We start from the raw sequence: 26,615 nt of genomic DNA, 5'->3' as shown, positions 1-26,615 counted from the left end.
TAAAGACCCATGGGGGAATAGTTTTGATTGCGTAAAGTTTAGGGACAAGTGATATATATGTAAGAATGCAAAAGCTTGAAGATAAGAACAGGAAAATACAAAATAAGGGAAAGGGTTAAAATGTATTACCCGACCAGCAACTAGTGAGATCTCGTGATATATACAACAGAAAAATAGGCTTATTTCATATGAACATGCATGCCACCATGTAATAAAAAAATATAATAGAAGTTGAACGTGACACTGCAAGTAAGTCACTGAGATTCTCATGCACAAGATGAGCTTGTTTCAGCATGTCAAGGCACAAACGCGGACTTCATCCGTCATATCCTTTTGCCTTTTGCGAACATATTTTGAACAGATTTATTTTTTATCATATTGATCAATATAACTTAACATAAAACCACTAACTACTCTCCGAACTACAGGATTGGGAATTCTACGACATAAACGGCCATCAAGGTACGCCAACAAACCAGACAAGATAAATTTGGCGATGCCCCATTTTTGAAAGAAATTTACTTTCTGCAGTTTTTGACTAATAGAGTTTGCAGGTTCATCTGCATGGCTACCAACCTCTGACTGCTTTTCTGGCGGCTTAATGCTCAAAACGAACTTGTTAGCCTGCTTTCGAAGTATGCGTATTGCAAAGCTAACAAAAAGATGTTCGCACAATGTCAACAATGTTGGTCCTATTCTCCATTCCTGCCACATAGAGATCCTGAATCAATGTCTTCATACATGACTGGGAAGATTACTTAAAGACCATTGATTGTATACAGAAAGAAGCATACAAATTACCCTTTTCAGAAACAAGTCAAGCACACAAATATGGATTAAAATTTAACTGTAAAATCACGGGTAACATTTTGAAGCACCTCCAAACTAATTAATTCGTTCCAAGAATGCAAAGTATTAGTTTGGGAAGTTAGCACAAGATCTTCAATACATAAACACATAAAAAGAGAACATGATGCTTTAAATTGGACGTAGGTCAGCCATCATAAATTCATAATCATGAAATGTTAGAAAAGTGAATAAAATATGATAAGTAGAAAAATAGATATTTAAAAGTGAAGAAAAGACTCTCAAAACCCAACTCACCTAAACTTTTTATTTTATTAAAAAAAAAAATACAATAGAATGATAACAGAGCCATGCTCAATAGAATAGAACTTACAGTTTCTCCCCGAAGACGGCGTAAAGGGTGGGAAATAGTTGAGGGATCTCCTTTTAGCAATGCCTTACTCACAAGGAACTCCTTAACACGATCCGTGATGTCATTGATAAGAGAATGATTTGGTGGTAGGTTCTTCAGGATAACCTAAACATTGCAAGACTCAATCACACCATACAGTATATATGGATTACATAATTTTTTCTTAAATAAGAAAAGAAATCCATTAAGAAAGTAGAGAATTACTAAGAAAGAGGATATGCCCTCTACGGGAAAACTAAAAAAATAATAAATTACAAAGAATACCACTGTTTTCACTTGTGTCCAAAATATATCAAGCTATTTTTTGTACAAACTATTGAAAGCAGAAAATAAAGTGAAAACAATGTGATACTTATGCAATTAAAATTAAAAAATAATAATAATAAACAAAAAATTAAGCAAATTGTTAGCCTTTTTCCTTCCCCCAACCGACTCATTCCTTACATCCTTCAGACATAGTTTAATATACGTTGCACAATGATTTCCCAATTTCTAAGCTTTCCCATGTTAAAATCAAACACAATTATACCATGCACATGTGCTGGTATTGTGCTTGAACTTTCATTCCAAAGAATGTGCTGGTGTTCTCCCAAGGCATGAAAACACAGTTTTTCCACATAAATTTCAAGCTTTAAAAAATCTCGAATGTATACTTCACTATCTATATGGACACAGTTCAACTATTACCTGATTGTCAATAACTCTGACTCTAAGATATTCTTGTCTATAAACAGTATCCAGCATGGCTTGGATATATCCTTCAATGTATAACTGCAGCAGGTCACACGTCTAATTAGTTACTGTGGACCTCATTGAGAATTTCAAAAATTAAATGAAATAACTTAAGGAATAGATTTCTTTTGTGATACAGATATGTATCAAAATGTCTTACAAACTGAAGTCATTAACATAATCAATAAATAGTAACATTGAAAGGATATTTCAGAATGTTCCTCTTAGAATTGAGCGTTGGGTCTAACTCAACCCTACAAAACCGGCTTGTAAGGTGAGGATTACCTCTTATAAACCCTTGTCCAGGCCAACTCACATCCGATGTGGGACTTCTTAACACACCCCTCACGCGCAACACTATTGGGCTTGGTGCGTGGATATAATTGGTGGGTGGCCCGATAGCGGGTGGCCCAATGGGTCTTGGAGAGTCTCTAATACCATCTTAGAATTGAGAGTTTAATCTAACTCAACCCTACAAAACCGGTTTGAAAGGTGACAATTGCCTCTTACTTATAAACCCTTGTCAAGCGATGTGGGACTTCTTAACATTACAACTAAATAGCAGTTACTAACTCTTCGATATTCTAGGGTACTAGTAAATCATTAACAAAATTACAACAGAAAGTACAAAAGAGTAGACTGATTACACTGATTAACAGAAGCAAACTACAATAAGCTTGTTGAAAATATATTAGGGGATATTTGCATCTCTATCAATTTCCTAATAGAGGAAGATCATGCAAAATTATAGGCAAATCGTTAAGAAGAATTTTAGATTTAAATGGTCCATTGTTAGTTAGGTATGATTTATGATAAATGGTGTTCCTAGCACTCTTTTTTTTTTTTAATATTATTTAAATCATCTTATACAATTATATTTAATAATGCAATATAAACTTAAATAACTATCTAATATTTTGTTCATGTATTATAATTTTTATGCTTGTGTGTGTGTGTGTCTAGAATTACAATTTTGCCCTTCAGTAGGATCTTACAAGTCGTCTTACGATCTTTTACCAGCCTTTGGGACCTACTTAAAATCATGTGTTTGACTACATTTATTGCATGAACTTGCATGTTTTGCCGGAAAAAGTGATCCCGCTTCGCTGCAGAATTGTGATCCACAGCAGCGACCTACACTAAGCTGCCGCCCACTGCAGTTCGCCTCTGCAAAAGGACTGAAAGTCCCACAGCCGTGTTCTGCCATGACCCAATCTCTGTCACTGCCTCTACCAGCTCTAGTGCTGATTCTTCTGGAACTGCAGTGTGACATATAACTATACCCCTTCTTCAAATAGATTTTTAACTAATGTTCTAAAGGTTAATTATATTGCAACTAAACAAAACTTTCTAATCCCTTCGTCTTTTTTCTCTATCTGTATGTCTAATACAAGCATACACTCCATACACCCTGAAAATAAGTCTGAAATAAGTTTTTTTTGAAAGAAAAAAAAATGAACAAGAGATACTCTTCAGTAAAAACAAACAATCCAAGGGAGAAAAATACAGAGATTTTCAACATAATTTAAATTCAATCTTAAAATACTGTAGATGCAACGAGATTATTCAATATCAATACCTCGTCAACTCCCGGACTTCGATCAAGCAATATCTTTCTATCAGGACCACCTTCCATCAAAGCAGTTCCCAGAACCGATGGCTCCATAGCCAATTTAAGAATGCCTTGGTGAAATCCAATCACCTTGAAAATCAAATTTGTCAAAATGCAAATAAAACAAATAACAATCAATGCAACAGAGAGCAAGTCCCAACCAAATTTAAAAATACAAAACAAAAGGTGCTATTTCTGTACCAATCCGTCAAAACCATTTGCTTCTGCGCCTCTCAGAATAGAGTCTGATATCTCTGCTACAGCTGCAAAAGCTATATTGGAACCTGCTGATTTCAACTGCAGACCCATCACAAATTGATTAATATCCTGATGCTCCACAATCAACTATTTAATTCAATGGAATGTAGACAACAAGGAATTAAGAACCTACAGTTTTCCCCAGATCACCAAAGTAGCGTTTTGTCCCTGAAACACCTTCTCCTTTGATACATTTACTTATCAATTTGAAAGTACCTGATCAACACCAAAGTAAACAAAAAATGAGTTCTGTCCATACATTGTATCGGGAACAGTTGAAGTAGTAACTATCTGTCTGCTGCACATAGCAGACAGAAATTATCTATCTATTCAGCCCAGTCTACAGACACCCAGTTCAAGGAAATATCATTACAAATAAAATATAGAATTGGGAAAAAAATGGAATTTTATTTCAAAAGTGAATAGACTAAAGATGCCTATATGCTTAAATAGACATAACCACAGAATATATGATATTTACAACATTCCTTCTCAATATTATATATATATATATATATATATATATATATATATATATATATATATATATATATACATATCATGCCCTGCTTGTAAGTAAGTTGGCTCAATCGTTTTGTTGGAAACCCCTTTCTTAACACATTTGTAAGTTGATGCCCAGAAGGAATACAAGTTGTCTATTTCTAAGTGTTTTGTTTTTTCATGCTGAACATGATTATGACAATACTGATAGTCAATGTGATGCCACAAAACAACTTCATAGGTCCTTCAAATTGTATCATCAAATTACTCAGTACAAACTTCATCTACATTAGCTCACAAATTCCTTGTATCATATCTCTAAATTCAGCCTTAGCGCTTGATCGAGCCACTGCACTTTGCTTCCTACTTCTCCAAGCCACAAGTTTCCACACAGGAATGTGCAATAGCACGAAGTGAATTTCTATCACTTACTAAACCTGCCTCTTCAGAGAGATGAAAACGCCTTGTTTTTAGTAGGCCGCCTCAGTTCCTAAGAAATACTTGAGTTGCCCAAGGTCCTTCATCTCAAACCCTACCGATAATTCCCCCTCAAGGGTGAGTGATGAAAATAAGATTACAATTAGTGTACTTATAACTTATTTTGTAAGATAGACATATTATATGTGTAAATTGGGATAGAGCATTCTGTAATCATTTTATTTATTGTTTACGTTGATATAAAGAGACCCTGTTGTGTAGTTGACACGGTTTATTTTATGCCAATGTTTTTTCTCATTCAGCAAAAACATTACAAAGGTATTCGTTCTTTTTTCCCCCTTCTCTGTTTTAATCATCTCTCCAAAAATTACGAATCCATTTCTGAGTTCCACACACAAAGTACTACAAATAAAAGTGAACGCAAAGAGGATATTGATAGAGAACATCATATACCTAAAGTTAACCCAGGAAGATTTGCTAACCCATGTGACGGATCAAAGAAGACATCAAGAGATGATGAAGCCAGGTCATCAAAAATAGAAACAAAATCTGGGGGAAGCAAGGGGCTTCCTTTAGCAATATATATGGCCCTCATAGCATACCTGGACAAGCACTTCAAACTCAGGCATAATTCTGATACAAAATTCAAAAGAAAATATATTGTAGGCTTACCATGAATAGTGCTGTGCACATTTAATAAATAATTCACGGATTGTAATCAGAGCATGGGTTATAAGAACCCCATTCAGTTCTACCACCATATTTTTTATGGAAGGTACCTACAGAGAAAGATGAGAATTTAACATGAATAAATAAATAAATAAATAAATAAATAAATAAATAAATAAGTACATGAGAACAGTGAAGTATACTAAACAAACCTTAACCACGCTGTGAATTAAGGATCTTAGAGCCTCCTGCGCTGAGCTATAAGTTGACTGTGATTCCCCGGGAATAAAATTAGCAATGATCTACAAAATTCAGGACAAACTCTGAATTAGTTATTGGATATTGTTGAATATTCATAGAATTAGACTTAGGATCTAATTCCATGCCACTGATCTTATTTTCAAGTTTGGATCTCCCAAGGGATTGGTCGAGCGAAATAAAATAGGGTCAAATATGTGATTAGTCACTAGTTTCTTCGGATTGAGGTAAATGTAAGTCCTCTTTAAGTGTTCCTTCAGTATAGAGGTTTTCCTTGTTTTAGAACAGGACACCATTCCTTTATCCTAAAATTTTCGGGAGAAAAACGAGAGCCTTGGCATAACACATCCACTTTATACTATGCGTATATCAACTTAATAGTGCGCATAAGGGAATCCTAGTGTTAACTCTAGCCATAAGAAAATATCCTAATCCCTTGATTTAGGGCATCAAAATGGAAGGTTTACTAAAGGACATGGAGAAGTAGTTATCTAGCCTAATCCCTTGATTTAGGGAATCCTAGTGTTAACTCTATAGCCTGTGTTAACTCAGGTATTGTAAGGTTTACTAAAGAATATGGAGAAGTAGTTCTCGCAACAAAATGGGGTCACATTAAGGAAAAATTGCAACTTACTTGAACTTGCACGAGTCGTCCTCTTTCAAATGTCTGTCCTATCTCATATTGGATTGAAGTAGTATTGACTGTTCTAAGTAATAGTGTCATCACGTGTTCTAGATAATGTAAGTGGTTGAGAATCCCACATTTGATGAGATATGGCTGGAAAATGTATCTCCCGTTTTCAAACCACCATGGTCACACTCTAGATGTCCGGGCTTATAAAAAAAAACACTCTAGATGTCCGGTCTTGGGTGTGAGGAGGGGTGTATATGAGAGTTCCACATTGCACGTGATATGGCTTAATGAAGTGTTTATAATGGGAGACATCACTCACTTTATAACCTAGTTTTGGGGGGTTACGTTAAACCTAGCCCGAATTGTAAGAGATAGATATCATTATCTTATCAAAGTTAGACACCTACAATATTTAGATGATTGGCTTTTTATTCAATTTAGTATACTAATCCCTACAACCACAGGGTACTATGGTATAAGACTGTACGTGTTCATGTATACATATGGTGAGAGTTGTCTCAAGAAATTAAACCACAGACTATTTCTCTATAATATTCGAGTATAGTAATTAATGGAAAGTACTCAAAGTTAGAGGAAAAACAAATTATGGAAGGAAACCTTTATCGGATGGATTTCAAAATGATCAAAGTAAATCCGCTGACTCTCTGAGTCACTGAGAGATGTTCTCCAAAACGAAGCAAGTTTCATTAATGTCTCCTCGTCAAGGTTCAAATCAATTGGCTACACAAAACAAAGTGTCAAGTCATATAAGAGTACCACCAATTCATATAATGAGCTGTTAAATCCATTCCTTGTTGAAATATATGGTCACTAAAATTGAATAATATTAGAAAAACCCAACGTCCAACTTTACCTGAAGAAAAATTGACGAGTATCTAAATTGTTTCACATTTGAACTGGACGCAAGTATAACAAAAACAACCTTCAGTACACTATCATTTGGGTCATTGAAATCCGATTGATGTCTGCGAAGCATTGATGCAAAAGGAGCTCCATTCCTCTTAAGCTCCAAGTTAATGTACTATATCAATAACAAATAAATGTGATCAATAAAGTCCTTAAATGTATTATTTTCCTCAGACTGGGTATAAAAAATGCTGAAATGAATAGTATCAGTCAGTCATGCAGTTGAGCTATACATGTTACCTGTATACTGAACTGGTTATATTTCTGCTTATTATCAGAAACAGTAATCAAGTGAAGATTCCCAAGCTTCACGACTACAATTGGTGTAAAATCTTTGCGCTCATTTTCATCTTCCTGCTTCAGATAGAAGCATCACAATTACAATAGAAAACAAAAACTGGAGATGAAAAATTGGAGAATAATTTATCATACCTTATATGCTTAACTAAGAATTTAACACTAAAACATCATGTAGAACAGAAAAAGTCACTCCCATTTTCCCCAGGCAACATATTTTATGACACTATACCTCCCAGGGAGGTGTTTGAAATTGAGCCACTGATACAATATCATATTTGATTACAGATATATGTGAAATTCCCCTATCAATTTTTATTACTACAAACTGAGAAATGCCCGGTGAGATCTGATGGAGCAGGGAATGTCTTTTGTTCCAAAATTAGTTTTATTCAAGTCCACACAGTACACACATTAGCAAGCATAAATTATAACCATGGAAAGTTCAACTTCAATAAAAATCAACAGATATTAGACTTTGGTGGTCAAGACTTAACAAAAGCTAGAATACCTGTGTTACATGTTCAAGTATGTGAACCGCAAGCTGAGAAACTCTCAGTTGAATTTTTGCCCGCAAATCAAGAACTGTATCTCTCTTGAAACTATCAGTGATCTCACAAATTCGCAAAACTCGGGTTGGTCCTTCAGCATATATTTCATATCCCACTTTTGTCATTTCAAAGCCATCAGGCTCACTGAAACTCGCCTTCCGATCTCTTGATCTTTTGTCTGAAATCAAACGTGTGGCCAAAACTCTTTGTTGCCCAAGTTTATAAAATGGTGTCCATGCTCTCACCTTATCCAACTTAATCTCTCGTAATTGAAGACTATCTACAACAGAAATAAACAGCGCTTTTACGATGAGATGATTATTTATCCAAATAATAAAATTCCATTAGATTGAAAGTGTAAGAAAATGACAAACCAGAGAGAAATATAACTTGTAAGAGTCTTTGTTTATATATATATATATATATATATATATATATATATATATATATATATAGATTGCCTTATGAAGCTCAAGATAACGGAATCATAACTCACATAACTACATTTATTAGGGTTGAGTGAGGCCCAACCCAAATTTTAAGAGTTACAATAGAACATATTATTCCTTCATTTGTTTCCTTTTTTTCTTGATTATCGTCACTTATGAGGATTACTTTATATAAGAATTTTTGGGGTTTGTACATTCATATTGTCAAACAATATTCAATTTTTTCTCCATCATTCTCTTCCAACTAGGTATCAGATCGGTCTGAAAGGCTATGCTTTCGCATCAAAACCCTAGCCACCTTCATAGTCGTCACCTTGTACTGCTTTAATTATAGCCTCAAGCACCTTCATTGTGCCTTATAGCCTCAAGCACCTTCATTGTGCCTATCTTACTGTGTAATCGCTCAACACCTCCAACAGACATTTTTTTCCCTCAATTATGGCCACTCCTATCCCTGGCAACTAGACATTCTAAAGTGATTAATAAGGTTTGTAGAGTGCTCAATTCTTAGAATTTGGACTTAAGACCTAACTCATTAGAATGGCCCAAGCCATCTAAACACTACAAAATCCATATCTCTAAACAACATGGGACTAAACCCCCCCTCAAGCCAGCACACTAAATATGTTAGACCGTTGTAATGAAGGCAGACAAGATTCAAATGTTCACCATTGATGCGGACAACCAGTCTACGAGGAAGAGTTAAATCATCCCAGACATAATCAGCACAGCCAGCAGGCCCAAGAACCTCCGGCTCTAATGAACCCTGGAAATTTCACAAATGATGTGAGGGGCTGGGAATAAAAGAAAACGATTGAATAAAAATCCAACACAAAGAATTGGTATATACCTTTTGATAGTAAGTTATTGATACGCTTTGCAAGCAATTTTGAATTCGATAAGGCAGACTCAAATTTGGTGGCTTGTAGAAACTCAAAACAAAAGTAGAACCTTCTTCTACCACATGAACAGCTGCAAATTGTGTCATTTTGTTGTCTGATGCTGTAGCTTCTTTTCTGAATTTCAGGAAAAAATGTCCCAGTGAAGCTAGACACACTGGTCCAGACCATCCCAATCCAGGCTCGTTTGTTTGAATCTGAATATATAACAAGGAGTTGTCACTGTCAATTCTGTGTTTTCTGATTAACCGCTCAAATACACTGAACTCTCTTATCTTGCTAAATCCTTCCTTCAGCGGCATTGACGTTCTCTGTTTGCTGTCAATGGAGATGACACCTGCCACATCATCCTTCACAGACAGCTAAATTAGTATATATTACACACAAAAATATGCACAAGCTCTCTTAAACTATTATGTACGTAATACATACCTGAATATCGTATTGGCGGACAGTAATGCATTGGTCTGATTCATTACAAATAACATATCGTGGAACCAAAGTCACCGTTTGTGATGGCACAACAATCTCTCCTAAAGAAGGACCAATAGACACTCCAAGCTTCGTTACAGATTTAATCCCAGATGCTTCTTCTTTTTTAAAGCTAATTTCTGTAAGGCCTGATAGTGAACCCAAGTCTAGCAGTGCCTCAGATGTATGGTCCTCCAGCAATTTCAGTTGCACTCTTTCAGATCTGGAAATATGGAAGAAGATAAGAAACTGTAGAATAATGCATAACATGATAACTAATGTAAATTTAGGTATCATTACAAGAAACCACAAATTGGACAGATTAAACAAATAAGTCAAGAACAATAACTAATCTTACTTCAAGAACCATGATCTGGTTGACTTTGGAAGCAAGCATAATCCTAGCTCTGAAGGAATGTTTGACTTTAAATTTTCTAATTCAATTCTGCATATGGAGAGCCAACCAATATTTCAGAAATGGGCAAAGACAACATTAATGTGCCTATTAACTGACAAGAAATGTAGAAATCACCTGGATAGAGGCCACCTTTTAGTTGCAAGAACATAAATCGGAAAGTCTGCTTCATTCTTCAAGGAATAGGATGTAAAAACAACAACCTGCAAGCAATTCCACAGATTCACATGATATTAGAGTAACTAAACAAAAGCATGATATAGAAATTAGAACTTCACAACTAAATGTCAGATCTACTCAATGAAAACAAAGGCAGACATAATAACCTCCAGCATGCCCCTGTTTCCCCGGTACAATCTCAAGGTTGCAAAAAGCTTTCCTCCATCAAAGTCCAAATTTATATCAAGATGTTGGGCTTCAGTGTTCTGCTTCAGTAACTTCTTCACACAATCTCTACTATTTACTGGCTTCGAACTTAAATTAGATGAAGTTAAAGTAACAGTGAAGTATATAACTGCTGGATTGGCATAAAAATCAGCTGTTGAACCACATGATATCGTTGCCTGCTTCCCAATTTTCTCATATTCAACCAGATTCAGCTTATCTTAACCGAAATCAAAAATTAAAAGTTAGTGTAATGTAAAAAGAAATATATGCGCTAAAACATGCATTTCTTTACCTGTTTCACTTAAAAGGACATCTATGTCGGAATGCAATAAGTTTGTCATCCGTACGGTAGGAAGGAGATATATTTCCTTCTGCTCTAGCAATGAAACTTTTGAACTCTCATTTTTTAACAGAGTGGCATACTTTTCAGGTTGTGCAACAGGGACATCTCTAGCAATTGTTTGAATGAGAAAATGCATATCGGCAACACATAAACCCTCAGACTTGAGTTTGCAATGAACTGTGCTAAAGGAACATTTAACTGACTTTACAAATAATGCTTTCCGAACTCTGTAGTTTAATTTTTCAAATATTCCAGATAGACGGACAGCTTTCCCGCCTTTAATATAATCTGACCATTCCAGTGAAAGAGAAGTTTCATAGTTACCAAATTCCTCGGTCATATTAGGTCTAAATGCAAATAAGAAGTTACCTGAAAATTAACCATTAAACCAAATCAACTCAGGATAAAGGTCAGTTGATTCAACAGACTTCAAAAAACAAAACAGAACAAAAAATATTGATACAGAGAAAAATAGGTTGTGTAATTGTTTAAAATTGTGATTGTGATTGCGGGCTTGGTTTTTATTGTTTAAAATTGAGGTGGGTTTTGGTTTGTGGGATTCGATGGATTTTGGTTTGAAGATAAAGACTGAGGTGAGGTGGGTTTCTCCAGCTTGGTCCTTGTCTTCCAGGGTCATATGTTGTTGCTCGTGTTCTTCCTGTTCCAGAGTCACCTGTTTCTACATCTAAGTCACTTGTTTGTGCTCATGTTCCCCTTTTACCCTCTAACTCTCCTATGTCTGTTCATGTTCCTCTTTTGGCCTCTATTTTGCAGGATTCAGTACCGTCATCACCTGTATCAGAAGTAGTGAATACAAAGGCTAGTGAGCCAACACTAATGTAGCAATTACCATAGAAGATATTTAAAACAAGATTTTTTTTTATCTCAAAGGAAGTATGCGCTTGATCTTTTGCAAGAAACAGACTAACTTGGATGCAAACCTGCAAGCGTCCCTATTGAACAAAATCACAAAATGAGCACCAAAGACGAAAGTGCTAAGGTTGACAAAATTCAATATCAGAGACTGTGGGTAAGTTGATATACCTGGCCCATACAAGACCAGACTTGGCATATGTTGTTAGCGTTGTGAGTCAGTTCATGCATGATCCAAGGGCCAAACACTTATGGGTTGTAGATCGTTTCCTGCAATATCTCAATGTCACTCCGAAGAGAGGGCTCTTGTTCAAGAGAGGTAGAAGTCTGGGTATGGATGCTTATACTGATGCAGAAAATGGAGGTTCGGTGAGTGGCAGCAGATCCACCTCAGACTATTGCACATTCTTGTGCGGAAATATTGTTGCTTGGAGAAGTAAGAAGCAAAGTGTTGTAGCTCAATCAAGTGTTGATGCAGAGTTTAAAGTTGTGGCACAAGGGATATGTGAGTTATTGTAGATGAATATGGTGCCAAATGACTTGAAGATAAAGTATGAAGGCCTTATGAAGTTGTTTAATTGTTTTGTGATAACAAATCGGCTATCAATATTGCTCATAATTCGGTTCAATGTGACGAGACAAAACGCATTTAAATAGACCGACACTTCATCAAGGAGAAGCTATATAGTGGATTGGTAACAATGGCTTACGTTCCCTCTAGATAGTTGAGTACGATAGAGTTAGTTAAATAATTTAGTTTTAATTTTTTTGCTTCAATTTTAAAGATTTTTTAATGAGTATCCATGATCGCTATTTTGGAATTTATTGATTTGCTATACAAAAAGTGCAGGTACGGATACTGAAGTTGCTACAAGCGCGGATACAAATCTGACTGCGGATATTTTTCTCAGCTACGGGCATGAGGATGAATACTATAGTACCCAGCCCAGACTTTACACATTGTCATCCCTCAAATAGGGACAGAAGGATAGAGAGGGTCATTTGTACATTGATATAGTGCTGTGAAAGGAGAAATCCTATGGAGGAGGAACCCTTGGGGTCAATTCTAATCCCCATTTTCTTCAGCTTTCACTTAGACTTCCTAATCTTTTGATTCTTTTTTCTTTCTTCCGTTTCAATTTTCTGGATCCTAACAATATGCCCCTTGCATCGTTTCTGTAATATCTGGTAAAATTGCATCCTTATAAACTAGGAATAACATTGAAATAGTATTAACTATTAAGGTCATTTGAATGGCAAACATGAAAATCTGCAATGTTATTAATACAGACAGAAATCACTCATCTTTCACGAAGTAAACCACAATGATATGAAACAGTATAACATCTAAATCTGACAAGGGTGCACATGAATAGTAGAGAATAAACAAAATCAGTGCAGTGCAAAATGAAAAGGAATAGCAGTCAATAAAAGGATAAGCAGGTGAAAGTTTATACCAACACTTAAAGACATTAAAGCCCTCTTTACTCCCCCAGAGAAATTTATTGCATCAAATATAGCCATAGAATCATCTATAGAATCTCCTGGTTTTAACAACACAGATGCACACTCATCATCCGATGGAGCAGGTCGCTGGAATTGAAGTTCCATTGAAAAAGCTGTTTCATTATGTATTTGAATCAACGGAGACACCACAAGCGACAAACCAACCTGATTTATGCCAACAAAAACACATGGCTTATACATGGAGATGAGGCAGCCTATTTCTATGACTTAAATAATTTAAGTTAAATTGTACCAACACTCACACAGAGGCATGTATAATTATTTTTACTTTCATTAATTTATAACATTATATATAATTACTTATCATAATACTTTATTTCTTGCAGTATTTACATTTTAATCGTATATAGTCCTGTCTTAACCCACTGTCAAATTTTCAAAAAGAATATGCTATAAACGGAAAGGAATTATCTGTTTATAACAATGACATTTGCAGATACCTCTGAATTTCTAGAAATGTTAATCACAAGCATTGGCCCAGGGGAAGTTCTTGAACCTGTTAAATGAACAGTGAATATGATAACTTGATAAGGACAGCCTTCACAATTGAATAATCTGAAGATGCAACATATTTAACCACTCAGTTTCCCATGCCATGGTTAAGAAACTGCATAGTAATGGATGAATATGAAATATCTTTTTTACCAATCATTCTTCTTCAAGATCAGATATTCGCACTTCTATTGAATGTGACATATGGTTCAAGAAGATACAGTGTCAATACTAATATTTCACTGAAGTTATTGTACTAATTTAAGAACTACAATTCATTCCTATACCTTGGAGGCTAGAAACAACATTAGGAAGGAGGAAAAGAAAACAAAAATAATAACTTTGACAAGGAGCCATAGTAACAAAACTATCTTAAATATTTAAAATTTAGAGCATCAAGGGAATTTCAGGTTGCACAGACCAGGAGACAAAAAAAAATAATGCATGGAAAGAAAGTAGTTACGACCTTCTCTTGACAAAATTTGGGTTCTCCAAGCAAGAGTCTGTGTTTGTGGAAGTAAGAGATGAATAGGAGAAGTTGCAAAGGAACCAAAATCAGCAAGTTGGATAGAAACAGATATTGCAGCGTCTGAATCTTTACTTTTGAAATCACGGAGCCTCCTGTCACATAATAGACACAAATAAAAAATCATAGAAGGAAAAGACTGTATTCAACATTAGCCATTAAAATGGTGATCTCTGATAACCACATGAATGAGCAATAACTCGTCAGAGAGCTGGAGTTATATGATCAGTGAAACACAAAATAGGACAAGTTTATCAAGATCCTACTATGAAATAAAAGATCAACTAAGATGAAGCAAAAATCAAGATCTTGCATCAAACACTCAAACTTACAACCAAATGATTGTGAAAAATTATTCACTATCAATCAGGATTCGGGAAGGCACGTGCATGATGTATGAAAATGGACATTAAATTACTGTGGAAATAATCGTTATTTTCTTTGCCAGAAAGTTTACACTCTCTAGTATAAGAACAAGGCCCAAAAATATATTTGTTCGATATTCAATTATGTGTCATGTACATGGGCAAAATAACAACTGCAAACCTTAATAAAATGGAGGCAGACTGTTTTCGGGGTATTGTTACTCGTTGCTGATCAAAGTGAAAAAGAAGATTCAACCCTGACTGATTCTCCACCTGCCAACCAGCAATTATAATTAGTTGGTCCAATTGACACCAATTATACCATTAACTCATCGGTGCTTAAAAATATAGCATGCTACACTTAAAGCAGAGAAACGTTAGACCAAAGAGAAGCTCAAACAAAAAATGTGGTTAGCAAAAATGGAGATTAAGGAACATCAATTAATTTCTCGTCTCTTTCTAATGGTAAGAATAATATAGATGCACTAGATTGACAACCTTGCAGAAATTAGCCAGAATCACAGAGCTTTGTAGTGAATAAGGACCGGATAGTTTCAACTCCCCAACCATGAAGAGAAGCACATCCAACGCATTTTCATTTAGTGATATGTCCAACTGCCCAGATGATCCACAAATTTCAGAAAATGGCAATATATGTCTAAATAAAGCAAAGAAGCACAAAATCAGATGTAACTTTAAAAACCTCTTTTATTCTGCAGAAGAAATTGGCAGGCACTGCATGAGATGCATATTCTAAAAGTTCGGCCTGAACATTAGATCGGTAAAAAATGCTAATTTCAACAGGATGGAGAAGTTCTCCCCTGAAATTCAAAATATTAAATATTATGAATGTAGTTCAAATAAAATGTGAATGGTAAAAAGGAAGTTAATAATTTAAATGAGAATGTAGAATAACCATAAGTTTCTTTGAGCATCAAAATAATTTATTGATGCACTTGAAGTGCTTATGACCCTAGATTTTGTTGCCAATCTTTGTACAGTAAGTTGTGTATTGTTGAGGAATAAGCAGATGAGAGGGAAGAGATCTTCAGTATCAGAAAGTTCATGAACAATATTCAAGGAAATTTTCTCAATTTTAATAGCAATACAAGGAAGTTTTCCGCCCAGCGAAGATATACTTTCTGCATCAGTGTTCAAACAAGTTTGCAGAGCCATTCTAGGGTACCTAGCAGTCTCAGAAGTAACAGAAAGATCATTAAAAACTTTGAACTTAATTGGACTCCCAGGCTTCCTGACAAACTCCAGAGCACCATCAACGAAAGCAATAGCAGAGTTATTCATTTTGTTCTCGAGGAAGAAAGTTCTCTTCACCGATTGATTGAAAGCCTCTGAGTCAGTTACTCCTTCATAACTTTCAGCGTCAGGAGGATAAACTCTCCAAAGTGCACATTCTCCATCATTAGTACACGAGATGTCAACAAAACATGATCCTGGTCGATAATTCAATCTCAATGGTACACCCATATCATTCTTAGCAAACAATGATATCAAGGAAAAGCATAAAACTGTAGACCTCCATCCCTTTTGGAGGCAGTGTTTGACCTGCAGAAATGCCTTTGTTGATAAATTGCTACATACACATATGACATCATATAAACTAAAAATGGCCAGTATATCCATCAGATAGAATTAAGATGATGGAAATATTATTTCAAGGGAAAGAACCAACAACTGAAGTTTTGGCACAGCATCTACTAAATCAAACTAGATGAATTCATAGAACACAAATTTCAAATCATATCCACATCTTGAACATCAAGTCATGCCAAACACACAAGCAGCACTATAGATTTGATATGTGACAAATGAAATATTACAGTGATGTAGAACTGTAAACCCCAGTGCTGCTAAGACCCTAAAATAATTACTACTTTGTTTTTAAAATAACAGATAATCAAGAGTTTGACTAGAACATCAAGAATTGATTACTAAAAGGGGAGAGATGTGCAAATTATGCAGCAATTAAAAGGATATCAAAAAACAAAAAAAAAAAAAGGAAGAGCCAATTATTGGACACAAAATAAGAAAAAAAAAATGCAGGATATGGTACATACTTACATACCCTGAAAAGAGCCCTTTCTCCTGCAAGAGAGTAATGAATGGCACCACCTATACTGAAAGAATTTTCTTCACCCTCAACTGTAAAATACATATGCTGGTTTGCATCTTGAATAGCAACAATTGCCCCTACACAATATCCCGTTACTAATTATAACAGTTATTTCCCAAAAGGTTACAAACAAATGTAATTGAGTAATTGAGTTTGAGTACCATCAGGAATGATTGCTTCAAAACTATTGTCAACTTGGCTGCTAGAACGATGATTTCTCTCCGATACTTCTGTTGTATTCTGACTGGATATCCCAGAAAATGAGGAGGTCATTGACAAAATCGTCTAGCATATCGGTAAAATGAAACAAAAGTCCGAACAAATGTGTTAGAAAATGAGAAAGTATTTTAAATATTTTGATGTTACGTTAGAGTATCTTAGTTTATATCTCCTAGGATGGATCAGTTTCTTATGTTGAAGTATCTTAGATTATCTAGAACTAGTTTAAATATTACTTGGTTATTTTAAATATTTTGAGGTTACGTTAGAGTATCTTAGTTTATATCTCCTAGGATCAGTTTCTTATGTTGTAGTATCTTAGATTATCTGGAACTAGTTTACATATTACTTTGTTATTATAATAATTTATTTCCTAAATTCTCTATTTATTGAGTCTTTTGTTTCAAGTTACACCATAATCATATTTCTTCTTAATTTGTTTAAATCTGTAACTTCAACAAAATGTAATATATAGTTTTAGTACCAGTAAAAGAAAAATTAATAACACAAGACTGCCAAGTTTTTTTTTTTTTTGAACCAAAATAATACAATTTTGTCTTGACTAGGATTCGAACCCGCAACCCTTCAATGCAAGGCAATATTTGATTCTCTTAAAATTGGGTGTTGGGCTTAACTCAACCTTACAAAACCGGCTTATAAGGTGAGGATTGCCTCTTACTTATAAACTCTTGTCCAAGCCAACTCACATCCGATATGAGACTTCTTAACAGATTCAACATTATTAGAGGAGAGCAGCAGCAGGAACAACTAATAACCAAACATTACAATAAATTAAAAAAAATTAAGAAAGTTCACCTGGATTTCATATACAGAAAGTGTCATATCGAAACCTGCAAGAGAACCAATACCAAACCAATACCCAAAAAAATGCAAAGAACCATTATCTGGCTTCTCTAGTGACATGGAAGCTCTTAAATCTTTTAAAATATGATTCTGACGACGCAATTGAACAGGAGTAGGAGGTTCTTTTGAACAACTTGCATCACTATCTGAGTTCAATTCACCTAAGTTCTGAAATCCTGAAAAAGGATCTGCTGATGCAAGGTGAGATGACAAATCTTTTGATGTCACAGAAGAAAAATGAGGAATTATCATTTCTTCATCCACTCGCCCATGGATAACTTGTGAGAGGATTGATAAACGAGAAAGCTCAACTGTCCATTTCATCCCAGTAGTTCCCACTTCAAATTGCAGACGGATGTCAACCTCCAGTAGAATTTCTTGGATACCACCTACAGTAATGAATTACTTATTTAACAAATATTTCAAGTTACACTTCAAAACTAGCAAATAGTTTAATTACCAGATTCATTTTCAAGTGCTAAAACAAGAGCAAAGTGAGACAAAGATAAGTCAAATGCATCTGGCAATCCACTTTCAGCTTGTTGAGATGTGCCAACAGTCCCTTGATCAATCTCAATATCAAGATTATAGCTCTCCTTGCCATCTTCAACCAAATTGATGCCTCCATTATGTTGCTGTGCGACAGAAGTGAGATTGCCGATATAATATAGATATAAAGAATAGTTATCAATGGCCATTGGCAAAGACGATGTTTCAAGAACAATGAGTCCACCCTGCGCAGCAATATTAATAACTCAGTACAGTAAGATATATTTTAAACCCTGAGATGCTATTATTAACAGGTAAAACCCTTGAGTTTCAATTTGTGACAAAAGGCTCAAAAATACACAAACATATCTGTGATTTTTATGCCGTCGCTAGCTTCTCAAATTATTACCTGGATCTCCCAGAATATCATATTAAACTCTCCACCAATAGAAACAAAAGACAGAAGCTTGTTCACTTTATGTGCTCGAAGTAGATCGCTTTTCAGTGAGCATCTTCCGATGAAAATATTATATACTGCAACATTCATTACTAACCAGTGACTTGTTGAAGCTTGCATACTGATATTTGTAGGAGGGGCCATTTTTTTAACAATGAGAGAAGATTGGTTATTAGACCTTTCAAAGACAGACAAATTGGCTTCCTGTACCAAGTGAGATGTACTACCTTCAGAACTAGAAGTAGAACTACCAAATGTTTTGATCCCATTTCCTGAAGATGATGTTTTTTGAACGAGACCCAAGCATAAAGTAAATGTGCAACCAGAAAGTGATATTTCATGTATACAATTAACAGATCGTACCAACAAATTTTGAAGTAAAATATTTTCATGGTTGTTTCCTATCAAATTCTTGTATTCAAAAACAGAAAACATGATTCCAGATAAATCAATGAGGAGATCCACTTTTGCTTCATCACAAGATATTACTGTAATTGCCTGCGGAATAGAAATCCAAATTCCACAGTCAGGTAACGTTTCCACAGCCTTTCCATTATCGGTTAAAAAGTCAAACTTTCTGGTATTATAATCCAGATTATCACTTGTCCTAGAATTATGAAGAATAACATCCAACGAATTGAGCCTGCAGGTCCCATCAATAAAAAACGGGAATATGTCATTTGTCTGTAAACCCACAGGTATAATTGCCTCATTGCTATCAGTTACTGCAAAAAATGCTTCCCATTTCATAATTTCAGGATGTATGAAATCACCATCTTCAAAGCTGCTAAACAGATAAGAAACCACAGAAGAAATATTTGCAATTGCCTGTCATTAAGGAAAAAGTTTGTTTAGTCGTGACCTGGGGCTGGTAACATATACCTAAACTAAAACAGAACTGCATTTATGGAACAAGTTATTGCACATGCGGGGGACGGGGAATTAACATGTAGAAGAATCCTGTCCAAGCTTGCTACAAACTTGGCATTAAACACTGCTTTTGCCTCCTTTACCAACACATCCATTTATGCTAAATAATTTGAGTTTTCCAAACATATATTTTGTTCCAAAAAACCCACTTATTCCGGATAATTGGAGAAGTCGGGGTGAAAAATCTAGAAATGAGATAGTTAAAAGTGGGAACGGGTAAAATGTAAAATTTAAAAAAAATTGTGGGGGATCAGGTGTGGGGGTATAAAAAACCTTTCTACAGAAACCAGCAGAAAATGGAATAGAAGGCCGAGAGGAATATGAGAGAGAGAGAGAGAGAGAGAGAGAGAGAACGATGAACTTCTTTTGAGAAACTGTATCTTGTAAAACTGAAGTGCAATGTACATACTAGAAACCCAACACAGAACCCTAAGGCGATCTTAATAATCTATCTACCAGCTAAGTCAGTTAGAGTGGCAGCTAAGAAAAAACTGAGTGTCACTTTAACATTACTAGGTAAATAAGCAGTGTTGTATGCAACATGGATGCTAATACTTTGCAATAATGCTTTTATTCATAAATACCATATGAGAAAACAATAACTATAAATTGACATAACAATTGGCAACAAAAAATAAATATCATTTGACTTATCAAGGGATAAAAAAAAATATCACCTTATAGATCATATACACCTCATCCAAAAACGACAAAACAGTGAATCCTCCAGCAGTTATATCCAAAGCAGCTGAAAAGGCGGACATTTTTGTGCTCAAGGAATAAATATAATCCCTGCAATTTCAAACCAACCATAAAAAATCACAATCTCAATCAAAGCAATGCAGAAGCTTAAGAAACAACGCGTTTTTCAATTATGGGTAGAAAGGACAAAGGAGAGCCCCAAACTTTCTCACCCCCATTATTCTATGACTCTCTTATACCCTGAATTTCATCAAGGTGAAACTTTAGTAGGGGGGAGGGGGAGATATTGCTAATATACCTCCGTAAGAAAGTCAGATAGATCAAGAGTTAGTTTAGAGAAGTAGAGCTGTAGTATGTTACTAAAAGCAACAATATGTAGCATCAGCAAAGGATGAGTTAATTACTGTAGAGATAGAAGGGGTAATAGTGCACTTTAGAGGGAGATTGGTAAATCTTGATTGTTTTAGAGTAGGTCTCTGAACTACCTAGAGTAATAGAGTTTGTACTGTGTTCTAAGTTTTTCATCTTTGTTCAGTATCACCTTGATACGGATTCATCGGGAGCCCTATAAATAAAGATTTAATCCTTTTACATGAGTTCTGGTCTAGTTCTATTACATGAAAAGTAGAGAAAATAGCTGTGCCAAGTCTATGAATCTTCAACATACCATTACCATTAATCATATTAATTGTCCGGGTTTAAACAAACTATATGATAGTTGGAATTATCAATTTTAAAATTGGATATGCAACATGATTTATGGGCTCCTTTTGATACATGCCCATACACATACAAGAGAAATTCAATAGAGAAAAGTAGGGAATGGGAGATGTGACATTAATAGAAAAAGATTTGAGATCCTAATTAAATAAACTAAATAAAAGAAGCATTAAGCCTAGTAGGCTCAACCCGAAAACAAAGCTGTCCAATGTCTGCAGAAATGAGAAAAGGAAACTCCATAGAAGAAAAACATATAGAGAAAGGTCAACACGCCTCCCCGTGTATGAATATAAAAATGCTCCCAAACTCAACAGTAACCTGTTGTCCATAAGCAAACTGACAAGGGACTTCAATTGTGTTACTCAATTTCTACCTTATATATGCGGGAATCTCAAGCTTTGGACTTGGGGAGGAGGATTGACAATGTTAAGGAATGTATTGGAGTCAACTCCTTCAAGTTGATGACTGTCAGAAATATGAAGGTGTGTATTGTAGTGTAATTTCTTCATTTGTGCTCTTGTAATCCATGTAGCGTGTAAAATAGTATAGCTTGCGGATTAGTTTAAGAAGGCAATCAGGCCTCTCTGTAAACAGTTCTATGTACTCTCAATTGCATTATGATAACAATCATCTAGAAATACAGAATTTCATACTCTCATAACTCCTCGCTAATCTTTCTTTCCTTTTATCTGATACTCTCACCATACAAACTTCAAACATTGCCTTTCTTTTCCAAATTTTTGGGAAAATCCTACGATCTCTCTGTTATCATTAACGAGACTGTCTCCCCTACTTTCTAGGTGTGGATTGGTAAACAGTTGTTACCCTAATTGCATATTTATACAACCATTTTGTCACCACTAAAATTAAATAAAATATTTTCTGCAACCCGTATAAACATAAATTGGCAGAAATGGATAATGAAAAACCAAGTATCAGCCTTTAGTCAACATCCTACCTGATGCATAACATCTGGACAGTGATTGGCTTCAATATTAAAACTTGAATCTGATGGTCACCTGTTGACGTCTCCAAACAAGCATTTAAGCCATTCAGATGAAGGTAAGAACCAATTGAAACCTTTCCAACGGATGCATACTTATCATTGTTGGGTTTTGGAATTTCTATCACCCGAGGTTCCAATGTAATACACTCTGTTTTGGCATCACCAAGCCCTAATTGACCTGTCAATAAGGTCATACCAATTAAAGATGGTGGTGATCCAACAACCACTTCAATCTCATGGAAATCAAAAATGAGGTCAAAATTATCCTGACTGCTAGTGTCATTAGTGTCTTGACCACTGATATTGGCCTCCAAGCTGTGTGAAAATCTCACTGAAGGACCATCAATATACACTCCAAAATGAATGTCTCTCTCTGGAAGCTTTTGAAGGATGGCCAAAATCATTTTTTGGGAAAAATATTCATACTTTTTAACCCAGCCATTTTCTGTTTTATCCAACAAATCTGACTTAGAAATTTCCTTCATGTCCTCCCTGTAAACAGCATGTTGTATTTGACTAAGAATTAGAGACACTGATGATACTGAAGAATGACTAAAAATCAAATTTAACTTCCCTACCAATAAACCACATTCGCAAAACACATAATCCGGATTATTATGGTCTGAATATGAGGAAGATATCTCAAATTTACAGAGCAGGCGTGGATTTTGAGAATATTGAATCTCACATTGATTAAAATTGCTGCAAATTTCTTTCCAACTCACTAACAAATTTCCCATAAAGCTTTCAATATGAGAATCAAAAGAGTCTTCAGCTTGAATGGTGTTAGTTTCTGAAAGGAGAAACCTTTTTGCAGGTTCAACCCACATAAGTGATTTCATATCATGACTGCCTCCTTTTCCCTTTCCTTTAGTGTAACTAAGCATACTCGATGTACTTTCTTCTGCTGACATTGCCAAAGGTGCAAGATCAACCTTCATTTTCCCGCATGATAGGAAGACCCTCTGCTCAAGAATATCTTTTACAGATACTAATAACAAAGCATCTATGCAAAAGTATATTGAAAGAAAATCCGAGTATGCAATCCTAGTATGCGATTGTAACGTTTCACACACTGATGGTTGAATATTATTGATTTGGGAAACTGTAATTATGATTTTGCCAAAGTTCAGCACAAAACAACACCTTTGACAAGGATCTTTGATAAGACTTCCCAAACAGCATCCATCAATTTCTTGATCTTGCACTGTTTTCCCCCAGAAAAATAATGCCCCTAAACAATTAATCACCTTTGAGATCATTTCCCATATAAGTGCAACTAGAAAAAAAAAAGGACGGAAAAAATTACTTCTGGATGCACATTCTTCATGACAATCAAATGGAACTTTCAATGCTGCTCTATGACGAGCTATTCTCCTTGCAAGTGATATGCTTTCCACGGGTAACTTTTTCTCAATGTCAGATATCAACTCCCAATGGTGTTTAGCAGAACTCAGTTTGTTACGAGACATCTTAGAAATAGACTTTTTCCATATGTTTCTAGTAGAATATCCGGTTAGCAGTAAGATTTTCTCATAAGCTTTGACATAGTGTGTCCATTGACCTATAACACCAACTAACCTTTGGAATGAAAATCTAGGGGTTAAACTCGCATGGCCAATTCTGCTGGAAGCTATTCTCCATAACTCTCTACCACTTCTAGCTTGATTGAACTTATCAGATAGCAGTTTGTCAAAAAGTAGACATAGAGAAATATCATCTGGAGAGAATGCACATATGAGTTCGGGAAAACAGAGTGTACAATCTACCAGCTCAAGATCTCTGAATTTAATGAAAATCTTTATATCAGATGAAAGCAAAATACGATCTGTGTGATTCTTTCCATTTAATCCAACCTTGAACCCAGTGCCATCTAATATGAAAGAGCTCTCTTTAATCGGAACAAAAATTGTACTGGCGAAACCTCTTAAAAGACATTTTTTATCCAGATACTTGGACCTTGCACTGAACTCCTTCATTTCCCCAAAACACACAAACTCGCCATTTAAGATGGGGAATTGAACCTCCACATGAATGTGATGTGCCTCCAGATGACAATTTTTCAGAATTAAATTCAGAAAAGATGACTTAAAGCCTTTCTTCTCATGCACAGCAAATAAGACCGTCTCCAAAATTTGATGCAACGAACAGCCCTAAAATCCACACAGAATTTAATAGTAATCACCATGACCGTATTGATATGATATTTAATAAATTGATTCTGCATGGTAAAGCTAAAAAGAAAACAAAAAACACAAGCTCACATGTATCTCTCTTTGGAGTCAAATTCATTTGACTAAAGGTATATGATTCCCATAAAGTATTCAAATTAGTACCAGTCTTTTTTTCAATAAATAGTAACTTCATTAATAGAGTCCGACCCAGCATCACAGTGACAGAACTACGAAGGGTTGCAGAGAACCCACATTATCATCAGCTCGAAAATTGGACTAAAATATACAAAGTCTATCATATAATACAATTGCATTGGAGCCTACTAATACTCGTTATGGCAACCGATATAATCTATCAGTAAATTTAGAGTCTAATGTAGTAGTAATATTCATTACCTCAGGATCAAGTACCGAAAGTTTCTTTCTGAAATCATCCAAATAATCATACTTCGGTGTCCGCAACCGCCTCACACATTTCTCCTCTTCCGGTTTCCTTCAGAACCAAACGACCGTATCAGTTAACGAAACGATAAACATTAAACTGATTCAAATCACAATAAATAAGTAGAAAAAGATGATGAAGAAGAAGGAGTAGAAAGCTTTACTCTAATGATAGCACGACACGAACGCCGTGAAATTCGAAATTGAATGCCGGCGAGGACCAGGAGGAAAATCGAACAACAAGGCGTTCAACGGTGAGGTTCTTGACGAACAATAAAGGAGGAGAGTGAAAGAGTTTGTTGAGAACAACGATGTTGAAGCGGAGATTGGTAACGACGGCGAAAGAGTTGAAAAACCCTAATTCGAGATCGAGTTGTGGTTCTTCTAACAGCCATGGATGAAGTAGAGACAGTAGTTTCCGTCGGATTATAGTATTGAAGAGCATTGTGATGGTTAGTGTGGTTGTAGTTTCATGGATGGAGTGATTGTAGGGTTTGCGATGAAGAAGATGAGTTTGAAAGAAGAGTAACTGGATTTTGTTTGGCGCTGTGTGATTGTTACTGTGAATCGGCGGGAAAGGGTTAAGAAAGATATGGGTCACGTGGAGAGAGAGCCGAACGCGTGGCAGTGCTACTAGGCCCTAGTTTTGGCTTATTAGGAGGATAGCATCCAAACCCAATTGGAAATTGGAATACTACCATGGTTGCTCTTCTCTTCTTGTATTATTCACTTTGGAAAGATATTATTAGAAAGATATTTTTTTTAATAGAATTTCATTATTTGCATTATCGAAAGATATCTTTTGATGAATAAAAGAATATGGGAAAATTCGATCGGGGAAGAGCAACTATACTCATATATTAGGTAGTTTCTTTTTGTCGCTGTGTTTCTTCAAACACACGATTTGTTCGAATTTTAGAATTTGGATTGCAAAAACACTCCCTATTTTCATATTTTGATTATGAAATTTGGATAAGTTGCGATTTGAAGGACGAAGAAAAACTTCAATTTTATATTTGAAATTATAAAATTGTATCATTTTAATCTTTAATATTATCAAATTTCAAATAAATTCATAAAATATTTTATTGTTGGTCATCCTAGACCATCTTCAATGAGAAGTTTCTATTTTTTAACAATCGTTACCTATTAGGTAACCCAAATGAAGGAAAATAAAATTGAGTACCTAATAATTACGGCTTCTACAATAATTACTCTCTCCTCATTAAAATACAGTATATTTTTTATGTGACTCATTTATAATGATGTAGAGTTATTGGTGAGATTTACAATTATTGACAGAACTCGTTTAAAATTTTTCAAGAGGTGCTCGATTGAATAATTGAGTATTTATTAAGTATTATTGTTAGAAAAATATAAATGAGTGATATGCATATAAGTGAGATTTAATTAAGTACAACAAAAGAACAGCTTGTGGATGTTGGTAATCCTTCACTATGCATTGGTATATACTATATAGCTTTAAAAACGGTGACACTGATATGACATGTCAAGTGCCTAGTGGTGCCATGTAAGTATAATAGTTATGGTATTATAAACTTGATAGGATTAAAGATAAGGCTAAATGTAAGTATTGTGGAAAACAATATGAGCAAATAGTTCTAGTCATGGAACCTCT

At 35.2% G+C, this 26,615-nt stretch overlaps 1 protein-coding gene across 1 annotated transcript; it reads right to left on the bottom strand.

Annotated features, from left to right (window-relative positions):
- Nucleotides 1-56: 56 nt before the first annotated feature.
- Nucleotides 57-25,668, bottom strand: LOC123881638. The gene is given in 37 exon segments (XM_045930361.1): nt 57-498; nt 501-705; nt 1,181-1,324; nt 1,907-1,990; nt 3,531-3,653; nt 3,765-3,860; nt 3,955-4,037; nt 5,214-5,362; nt 5,433-5,539; nt 5,642-5,731; nt 6,940-7,062; nt 7,196-7,363; nt 7,489-7,605; nt 8,057-8,376; nt 9,215-9,311; nt 9,396-9,794; nt 9,877-10,138; nt 10,274-10,360; nt 10,448-10,533; nt 10,657-10,934; nt 11,010-11,429; nt 13,391-13,604; nt 13,901-13,956; nt 14,419-14,573; nt 15,025-15,116; nt 15,342-15,458; nt 15,547-15,664; nt 15,760-16,406; nt 16,927-17,051; nt 17,136-17,259; nt 18,010-18,446; nt 18,518-18,791; nt 18,956-19,831; nt 20,611-20,725; nt 22,314-24,514; nt 24,932-25,028; nt 25,141-25,668. Coding segments are annotated over 37 exon segments (9,408 nt in total). The 5' UTR covers nt 25,422-25,668; the 3' UTR covers nt 57-457.
- Between the last annotated feature and the right edge of the window lie 947 nt (nt 25,669-26,615).

The sequence above is a fragment of the Trifolium pratense genome, linkage group LG4 (assembly GCF_020283565.1).
Source record: "Trifolium pratense cultivar HEN17-A07 linkage group LG4, ARS_RC_1.1, whole genome shotgun sequence".
NCBI lineage: Eukaryota > Viridiplantae > Streptophyta > Magnoliopsida > Fabales > Fabaceae > Trifolium > Trifolium pratense.
This window is presented reverse-complemented; position numbering and strand designations above follow the sequence as displayed.